Source organism: Macrotis lagotis, chromosome 4 (assembly GCF_037893015.1).
Source record: "Macrotis lagotis isolate mMagLag1 chromosome 4, bilby.v1.9.chrom.fasta, whole genome shotgun sequence".
NCBI classification, from domain to species: domain Eukaryota; kingdom Metazoa; phylum Chordata; class Mammalia; order Peramelemorphia; family Peramelidae; genus Macrotis; species Macrotis lagotis.
Genome location: NC_133661.1, coordinates 124026572 through 124036890, shown reverse-complemented (window position 1 = coordinate 124036890; position 10319 = coordinate 124026572). Strand labels below are relative to the sequence as shown.

The 10319-nt window shown below is 38.1% G+C and overlaps 1 protein-coding gene across 1 annotated transcript; it reads left to right on the top strand.

Moving 5' to 3' along the window:
• Window positions 1-366: 366 nt before the first annotated feature.
• On the top strand, window positions 367-9495 carry LOC141521455 (pro-cathepsin H-like). Its single transcript, XM_074234036.1, has 5 exons — window positions 367-573; window positions 2512-2543; window positions 3556-3661; window positions 8117-8184; window positions 9325-9495. The coding sequence occupies exons 1-5, from the start codon at window positions 486-488 to the stop codon at window positions 9364-9366; spliced, it is 336 nt and encodes a 111-aa protein (XP_074090137.1). The 5' UTR covers window positions 367-485; the 3' UTR covers window positions 9367-9495.
• Window positions 9496-10319: the final 824 nt, after the last annotated feature.

Below are 10319 nucleotides of genomic sequence, written 5' to 3'. Positions count from 1 at the left end.
AATCTTAGTGCATGCAGTTTTAAGCTTTAGGGGCTTAAATTTTCAAAAAGAGTAATAAGTGCTTTGTACATAATGAAGGACTAATAAATACTTTTTACTCATTGATCCCACAGAGTCAAACATTTCATTCCCATCTTGGAGGCCAGGAGAGAGTAACCTGCAGGTAAATGTCTCCTCTTGGCCAGTTGCCTCAGGTAACCCAGGACAGCTTTAGTCTGGTGCAATTTCCTCATTCAGTCAGAAATCACTGTCCCAGAGGCTGGCCTTCAGGACCCATCAAAGGTGCAGTTGTGAAATCTTAGGAGCTCTGTTGCACCAGTGAGTTGCAACTCCTCCCAGCAACTTCCTGACCCAGACACATAAAGCCACTGCCCAACCAGCCTGGGCAGCCTGAGCAGCTGAAGCAGCTGCAGCAGCCTCTTCACCACTGCCAGGGCATAGGCTACGACAGTGTCTAGTGTGCCGGGACCTCATTGTCGGACAAGATGCGCTGTGAGCTGCTGCTGCTCCTCGCAGCCGGGGCTTTCTTTCTAGGCCATGGAGTGTCCAGCTTGCCCACTGTTTCTGCAGAAGGTAAGGCAGATGGGGTGGAAAATTCTTGGTTGCCAAAGTCCCCTTTCTGCTTGCTCCAAGTTAACTTAGTGAAGGAGGGACAGTCAAAGGGAGCCTGGGGGGACAGACCAGGTGCAGGGGCCAAGGAAGGAGCAGATCTTGATTCCAAACACATACATACACACACACACACACACACAGACACAGCCACAGAGACACACAAACACCCACTCACCCACAAGCACACAGCCCTTTCTGGGAAACATCTGAGAAATAAAAATGTAGGCTAAACCTACTAAATCACATTAGAAACTGATCCACACAAGAACCTCTTGTCAGGGACAAAATAAAATAGACAGGACATAAACAAAACATTGTGCCTCAGGCCTAGGAGCTGTTCTCCAGACACCAGACTTCATTTTGCCACATGATAGTTGCATCTTTTCCCTTCTCCCACCCCTTAATGCTAAGGGTGTTTAATATTTTGCCTTTAATGCTAATAGTGTTTCCTCCTGTCATTTGTAAAATGGGTGGATAACTTAAGTGGTGCTGCACCAGATTGAATTACTATGCAAATACTTAGAAAATACAGAGTTTAGGACTGCTGCTGAGTAGTTCAGTAGCTTGAAACCATTGAAACTAAGACCTCTGGGGGCTGAAACCAAACCCCTGCAGTCAACTCTACTGTCTGTAATTTGAGTTCCTGCTTCTAAATTTGACCAACCTTCTTGTGTTCATCAGTTAAGCCAAATATTACTAGGCAAACATTAAAACCATTGACCCTTTGGTTTTTTCAGCTGAAAGTGAACCCAAGAAGTTTTGTCCTTTTACTGAAAGAAAGCCAGTTGAGACCTGGAAAAGTGAAAGACCTTGACCATGGTCATAGAACTAGTTGGTGGCAGGCAGGGTCAGGCAGGCTTATATCTCAGATCTCCTGACTTCTCCAGAGAAACATAGAATCTGAGATGTAGACTTGAAAGGGATCTCAGATCCAACCCATCATATACAGATGCAAAAATTGAGGGCAGAGAGGATAAATCAGACAATTTAAATCCAAGCCCTCTGGCTTCTAAGCAGTACTCCTTTATATTATGGTGTGCCAGAATTTCCAAGGGTTTTGCATTGCTTTTGGGACTTGAAAAAAAATAGATCATAACTGAAGGAAATTTGGCTGTGGGGAGTCAACAATTTTGAAATTGATAATGTAACCCAGAGAACTGATGCATTTTGTCCAAGAGACAAATCTGATCTAAGTACACCTCTATGTGATATCCAAGAAAACCCTGTCCCATATTTTAGAGGGATAGAGAGGGTTAGAAGTTAGTATTATTTCCTTAATTACTTCTGATTAATTCATGTTGCCTCACAGTCCTCCCTTTAATCTGGAACCCTACTTTTTCTTTGTTCCCAGATGATCAAATGAATGCAGATGATAATTAAAGTATGGTGTTGTTTTGTGATGACCCATGGACCATATATATCATGCCAATCCTATCTGTGGGGTTTTCTTGGCAAGCAGTCTGGGATGATTTGCCATTTGCTTCTCCAGGGGATTAAGGCAAATAGATTAAGTGACTTTCCCAGGGTCACAACAGTTAGTAAGGTTTTTAGACTAGATTTGAATTCAGCTCTTTGAAATTCCATGCCCAATTCTCTATCTACTGAGCAATCTAATGGCCTAATGATTGTACAGATTACAGATATCCAATGATACCATTCAAGCTTTAGGACTAAGTTCAGCTCCTCCTACTGCTAGAGTTAGATTGGTAATTTGCATTAGAGATTATCACAAATGCTAGTTCTTAAAAGATTACATTTTGTAAAGTGTCCAATGGGTTTTCATTTTGCTAGATAACTAAAACAGTACTGGATCGTAAAATTAAAAAAAAATTAGTTCAGTTGATTGTAGATCAATACCTGGTTTATACCAAATTCTAATATGTGCTTTTGCCTTCACAGATGAGGCTCTTTTTCAGTCGTGGATGAAAGAGGTCAGTGATTATTTCTTCTTTTTTGAACTTTTTAAATATCACAAACTTCCTGCTAAGAAATAAAGTCACAGATGTAAAGAGGAGGTATTTTCCAACTCATCACCAGAGTTTTTTTCAACAATATTTGCCAAAAAAAAAGTCAATTAATGAAAACTAAGTTGCTAATCAATTATAGTATGATGTATTTTAATTAGTAGTGAATGTAGGCATAGGGTCTGCTGCTTTAAATATTCAATATATTATTGCTCTATTATGTTAATGGCCTAGCCACCTTTTCTTTTTAAGAATGTCAATTCAGTGAAGCCAAGCTCTCAAAATGCAGGGGAGTGCCAGCTGAATTGAAAGCAGAAAATTTTTATCAGGAGGAAAATTAGACATTTAGTGGTGATGCACTCCAGAACATAGTACAAAGGAACCCAAATCCTAGGAGAAGTAGGGGTAAATTATACTTAAGAACCACAAAGAGTATTTTCAGGGTGGAATAAGAGTAAAGAATGGACAGTGGTACACTAGATCCACAGTGGTACAATGGATATTGGCCTTGGATTCAGGAAAACCTGAATTCAAATTTGATCTGACACTTGATAATTATCTAGCTGTGTGACCTTGGGCAAGTCACTTAACTCCATTGCCTTGCAAAAACCAAAAAGAATTAAAAAAGAATTGATAGTCTTTCCCAAGAACAGGTGGGGCACAGTAACAGGATGTTTTGCAAGAACTGTAGATGGAAAATCTGGTTTAGGTCAGTTTGGGATGCAAAGATAATCAAAGTCAGACAGCTCACATCAGCAAAAGTCTCTGGGAGAGAGTATGACTAGCTCACTGAAGGCATCAGATATTCATTTTAAAATATTCACTTTATTGAGATGGCTGAAATCCATTAGTCTAATAAAATTAATTAGCAGGAAAGTTCTTCCCTTTTTATTCTACCAAAAAATGAAGTCTTTATTTTGTCAGCCTCTTGCTGCTTTCTTAATTTACCTTTTTTTATGCTGCTTTATTTTTTTTCTAGTTCAACAAGAAATATGAACCGTCAGAGTATCAACGCAGGCTACGTATTTTTCTTGAAACTAAGAGAATGGTTGATGAACACAATGCTGGAAACCACTCATACACATGTACTGAAATAAAATTATTCTTAATATTTCTCTGGGAACTGGGGAGGTGCTAAGATAATGTTTGAAAATAGAAGAGTATAAGCCAAAGTATATCAATCAATCAATCAATCAGGAAATGGTTTGTTATGGTTTAGAGGAATCTTCAACCAATCAGTCAACATGTAGTATCTACTATGTGCCAGATTCAGGGAATATAATGTAATGTGTTTTGCCAAAGCATGAAACTAAATTATAACTAAGAGTTTTTATGCATGAAGAAAATTTACTTATTTTCAGAAGTTTGTAGAATTAACTGAACCAGTTAAAAGGATTGGTGTCTCCAAGGGATGGTCTGGTCTTTCCCTAAAGAGTATGAATGGGAGGTAGTTATGTCCTAGAAGAAGGGGTCATAGTGAGTGGTTCCTTGGGGACAAGAGGGATGCTGGCTTGTGGGCTATTGTTATAGGTGGCAGCCAAGAGGGCCACAGGCCAGGAGGTGATGTAGGGTGGGGGTAAGCAGACATATTAGTGTTTATAGAGTCCTGGGCTTTGTATTCAGTGTCTATAATAATGATATTGCATTTTGTTTTGGAAAAACACCATGGCATCAGGGACATGATATCATGACATGCAAGCAAATTGAATTTGAGTGGGGGAGGTAGAGACTGTGCTTATTCACCAGCCTCACTTTCTCCTCCAGAGCCATCTAGGTCCAGGGGTCAGATATGAATCAAGACAACTGGAGATGGCCCTGCATGGGAGGCAATCAGGATTAAGTGATTTGTCCAACGTCACAGAGCTAGCAAGTGGCAAGTTTCTGAGGTGGATTTTGAACTCCTCTCCTTCTGACTCCAAAAGCCAGTGCTTTATGCACTGTGTCAAGTAACTGTGTTTATGATGGAAAAACAGTCCTTTGCCTTCAGGAAGCTTCTAGTCTAGAGGGTTTTTATAATATCATTTGTAAGAACCAGGGAGAAAAACAGAGGCTTCTGGAGGAACTAATTTGTTTTGATCATGTAGCAGCTGAATATTCTAAGAAAGGACTGGGTGCATTACCAGCAGGAATAGTGACCTCTGGAAAGGTAGAGAAGGAATAATAGATGGACTGCTGAACTCAGAAAACAGCCAATAGACAATTTGGTTGATGATAGGGATGACAGGAATGTTGGTTAAATGAAGGGGACCTTGTAAAATGTCTGGAGAAGTGAACTGATGGACTGAAGTTCCTGAGGGTTTTGTGTTTCATCCAAGACACAATAAGAGGTCACTGAAAAGTCCTGAACAAGTGAGTGACACAGTCAGACTCTGCTTTAGGCATCTATGTGCAGATTGGCCTGGACAGGAAAAATACCAGAAGCCTGAATTCCAATTTGAAGGCTACTGAAAAAGGCCAGAAAAGAGATGTTGAGAACCCTGAAAAAAATATGAGAATTGACAGCTAGTGGTGCAGTAGGTAGAGCAGTGGCCTGAAGGTAGGAAAAGCTGAGTTCAGATCTAGACTCACATACTTACTAGCAGTGTGACCCTGAGTAAGTCCCTTAATTTCAGTTTCCTTAAACTGGATATTATAACTGCAACTATCTCCCAGGGCTGTTGTGAGAATTAGATGAGCTAATAATAATTGCTTAACAATAATTTTAAAAAGCACTTAGGACAATGACTGACACATAGTAAGCATTATAAAATATTAGCTATTAATATTATTAATGGACAAGGCTTGGTGCCTGGGTTGAATAGAAGGGAGAGTGAAGAGTCGAGGGGGCTTCTGGGGATAGAAAATTGGCTGTCCAGAAATAGAGAAATTTGAGGAAGGTAAGGTTTAGGTGCAGAAGACATTGAATTCCATTCCAGAAATTTTTAGTTATAGAGGGACATTCAGGGGGAGAGTAATGTCCTTCAGTGAGTTAGTGCTAGAGAGCTAGAGTTCAAGAGAGACTGGTACTGAACATATAAAAGAATCATCTAGTCACTGAGAGCATAGATAGCTCCAGACAGAGTAGTTTCCCAGTGATGGCTCCTCAATACAGCTTAAAAGAAGAGGATGAAAAGTTAAGGATTGGAGGCAGCAAATATGGGCAGTTTTCTGAGAGAGTGGCTAATCAAGTGTCCCTTAGGTACCTATGGGAAGACTTCAACTTGCTCCTAGGCTGCAGGGAAAGTATCAGTAGGTAAGGAGTGATTGAAGAGGAGAGAAAGAAGATCAGAGCTCTATTAGAGGGTTTGACCTTAGCAAGAGAGAAGTCACCTTTTCCTTATTGTAAAAGAAGAGGGGTGGGTGACAGAGAGAGGTTTACTGAGATGTAGTTTAGAGAAGTGAGAATTCCTGATCAAAGGCATTTACTTTTTCAGTAAAGTATAAAAGGTCCTGAACTAAAAGAATTTGGAGAGAGAGAGAGAGAGAGAGAGAGAGAGAGAGAGAGAGAGAGAGTAGATTAAGAGTTAAGAGTTTTGCAACAACCTGTAGGGGATGTATTTAGTCAAGCAGAGATGATTAAGTTGTCTTCAGCAGCAGTGAGAACTTGCCCAAATTTACACAACATAGGTATTAATAGTGTATCCAGTTTATAGAGTTTGTGACTTCTTCCATTATTGTTTAGCAGGATATGCCTAAGAGCTTGAGAGAGTGAAGCTTGGGATGAGCAATAAAGATAGGTTTAGGAGAAATAAAGTCAAGAGAAATATATGTTAGTGTTGCTGCTTGGATTTTTGGGGTCACCAATTAAAGATAGAATTTGGTGTAACTGAGAAATTGAGGGCCACTGAAAGGATGAAAGAATTTGAGCTCTCTGGGATGTTAAAACTGCTCAGGATTTTATTACAGAAATATAGCAAAATGAACTGATTAAAAACTTTTCCTCCTGAAGGGTCAAAAAACACTTTATGACAGGGTGAATAACAAAAGACTAGGTGTGGTTGCTTGGTAGACAGAGGCTGAGATGAAGAGTGGGAGCTAAGGAAAGACAGTCAGAGAGAGATGACTGGGCCAGAGAAAGAGTCCCCTTAGAGTAGGTCCAGCTCATGTTTTACAGCCTTGCCCCTTATCTTGGCCCTGAGAGCAAAAGGGGTGACTGAAACCAGGTGGAAGTTTGGAAGTTGGGGATTGGGAATGTGGAGACAGGATACAAATTTTACATTAAACAATGAAACGATAGGAGTCAATTTGTATCTTAAGAGCAAAGACCCTCCAACAATTTAACATGATTTAACAGCATTTAAGATTATAGAATTTGTTTTTGATTATAAATTGTTGCATTTATAATTCTCTACATCATTAACAGCTTGTGGTCAGGGAGATGAAATTCAGGATTCTTGATAATGAAGCATGAACCCATTGTTTAAGTCTAATACTCTTTAATTCTATACTTCTTGTTCAAAAATTGTTTTATGAGTCTCTAATTGAGATTTGTAAGTCTGAATGTTAGCCTCTTCCCTCAATAAGGTCTGTGTCTCTCCAGTTATAAATCTGAAGACAGTCTCTGTATTTGTGAAACAGGCTAGTTCTCTTCTAATTGCACCTGCAAATTGGACTTTTCACTGTTGTTTAAACAATCAGAGTTAAGACCATTCTGAGAAGGCAGGAAACTGATCTGGTTATCTCAATAAGAGGCCAAATATATTCTAATATGTATGACATTTTGGAAATGTTTTATATATCTATATGTCTATATCTGACAACAACATAAAATATCAAGTCAGAAGAGGAGAAATTAGTCCTCTTGCTAATTGGATCTTTGTTAGTTCTAACATAGAGCAGACCTCATGTGTGGGTTAGAGAATCATAACTTAATCAGTGCCACCTTTCTGTGTTAATATGTAGCCTGATTGGTTGGCCACCAAAATTTTGGGATCCTTTGTGTGATTCCTGTAAATATTGTTTCTTTATTAAGCTCATGGTTGGTGTCTTTAATAATATCATCCACTCATGGGTTCAGTAAGATCCTAGAGAATAGAACCTCATGGATACAACTAACTTTTTTTTTTATTTCATTTTTAGCCCAAGAAAATTATAATTAACAACATAAATGAGTGATTGTGAATTCAAATGTTTTTGATCATGCATCACAATGAGAAGAGGAATGTTTAGGCCATGGAAGTTAATGGAGCTTAAGAGAACATCAACCATTTTTTGGCCAGATTATGGAATGTGTTCCCTAGGGTGAGGGACAGGATCTCTCAAGGCTTAGGCTTTTAAACTCCAAGTCCAAGGGGTATCAGAGGCCATGTGCCTGAGTCACTATGGCTTGGAAAGGGGATAAAAAGATACCAATGATATAAGGTGATGCAAGCTGAAACAGTCTTATGTATATCCAGCTACTTTTATGCAAATTCAAAGTGGTTAGTATCTGAATAACACAAAAAATTAAGTCTCAAAAGTCCAGAAAAAGCCTAAAAATTTTGAAAAGATCATGGGAGTAAAGCATTTTATTATTCCTTCTCTGCTATTTATTCATTGACTTTTTTAAAACTTCTTTTCAGTGGGACTTAACCAGTTTTCAGATTTGACCCCTGAGGAATTCAGAAATACTTATCTGATGAAAAAACCCGTAAGTGCTGTTAATTTTGACTAAGTTAATGTTTTAAAAATGTAAACTATATGAGTTGTTTTTTTTATTGTTTTTCATTTGTTTTGCATTTTCTGTCTCTTCAAATGGACTGCTTTCAACACATGGCTGTTCCAAGCTATTTCCCCTTTCCTTGAACCTCTAGATTCATTCCTCCTTTGTCCCACCTCCCCTTATCCTCATCCCTTCCCCCTCCTCCACTCTCCAACCCTTCCTGTAATAGATGACTCCTCTCCTTCAGTGCTCAATTAAGGTCTTCTTAAAGAATTTAACTCCTTTCACTTTTCTCAATGCTGTCATTCATGCCGCATCCTTCCTTTCAGTCTGAAATGGGACTCTGCCAAATAAATCCTCCAGCTGTGCTTTGAATCCTAGCACTTCCTCCCCTTCTCTCCCCTTGACTTTGTTTCATTAAAGAAAGAAGGATCTATTATGCACTTACTGTGTGCTTTTTTATTTGATCTTTACAATATCCCTTGGAGGTAGCTGCTATTAATATCCCCATAAAACAGCTGAGGAAACTGAAGTAACAGGGAAGTGACTTATGCAGGGTCACACAGCTAGGATGTTTCTTAAGTCAGATTTACACTTGGGTCTTCCTGACTACAGATCCCACATTATATCCATTCACACCATCAACCTATCTTCTCTTCATTTTTCTTCAAGTTCTCTTTTTTAAGTTAGTTTTTTGATTTTTTAAAAACACTTCCACTTCTTGCTCAGTTTCTGACTTCTTGTCATATATCTACTTGGGATAAATTTCCTAATACATACATGTTAAACTCATTAACTTCCTTCTAGATTTCTCTTGGTAGTAGCATCATTTCCCCAATCATCTAGGCTTGGAACTGGAAGCCTTACAATGGAAAAGCATGTTTTAAGTGCTTACTTTGTGCTAAGCACAGTAAATGCTCATTTCTGGCAATAAAAATAGAAGAGTAAAGAGGGTTTTTTCTCTCAAAGACCTCATATTATAATCAGAGTTTCATTGGAGGTGAATAGATATGCTAGCAGCCCTTACCATGCATTGTAGAGTGGATAGATGGCAAGGCCAAAATTTCTTAGAATGCAGAATGAATATTTATCATTATCCTCACTGTTTATTTATTACTCCTCTAACAGATCTTTAGACCCAGACTGGGGGACTCGGGTCAAGAAGACTGATTATCCTGAGTTCAAATCCTGCCTCAGACACTTCCTAGCAGTGTGACCCACTTAACTTTGCTTGCCTGAAATGGAGTCATGAAGAGTCTGAAACAACTGCACAACAATAAAAGCATCATTAAATCATTATCCTTTTTGAATGTTTTCCTTAATAGCTGTCATTTCCTCATCAATTTTTCCCTATCTTTCCAAATATGCCCCTACAATATTTTCAATCTAGTTTTAATATTTTATTTTTTATAGAAAAATATTTCCATAAAATACTCAATATAATTTAAAGAGAAGGAATTTCTTTAAAGTATGTTTTGTATGAGAATATCAATTAACCATTGATTTATATCCCAAATTTTCTAACTTTTCCCAATTTTTTTGAGGATAACAGTATACTTGACTAAAGTTTGAGAACTGACAAGCTCTCACAAGTAATCTAGCTTACAAACATTTTTATAGTCAGTCTATTATCTAGAGTGTATAAGATTACAAGATCCCTTTCTCCTTATTTGTTGACTATTTAAAAGGCATTTTAAAAGAGGAAAAAAAGAAAAGGTCACTGACATTTTCTTCTGTATAAATGAGAATAGAAGGAAATCAAGAAGTAGTGTAGCTTTTAAAGTAACACTGAATCTTGAGATAAAAAAACCAAGTTGTACAAAATCAGGAGTTTCACATATAATTTTCTTTTTCTTTCTCTATACCAATTTCCATGTGGAAGTATTCTCTATCTGTGATATTTGTTAAATTCAGAAACACAATAAAACTTAAAAAGTATTGATTCAACAGAGGGAATGCTTGCTTAAAGTTTTGCTTGTCAACTGGATTGGAATTAGTCTCTAATCTGTAGGTGACTGGAGTTGCACAGAGCAGGTTAGAAACAAGAGAGTCAGGACACAAACAGAAATATAAATAATTTCAGAATGAGGAAAATGTCATTTTTAAATGGAAGGCCCTGACCC

Bases quoted from the DNA above. Each gene is read 5' to 3' on its own strand.
- LOC141521455 (XM_074234036.1), top strand. From the start codon at position 486: ATGCGCTGTGAGCTGCTGCTGCTCCTCGCAGCCGGGGCTTTCTTTCTA. The intron at 2,544-3,555 runs GTCAGTGATTAT...TTTTTTTTCTAG, and splicing joins TTCAGTCGTGGATGAAAGAG to TTCAACAAGAAATATGAACC. The intron at 3,662-8,116 runs GTACTGAAATAA...ACTTCTTTTCAG, and splicing joins TGGAAACCACTCATACACAT to TGGGACTTAACCAGTTTTCA.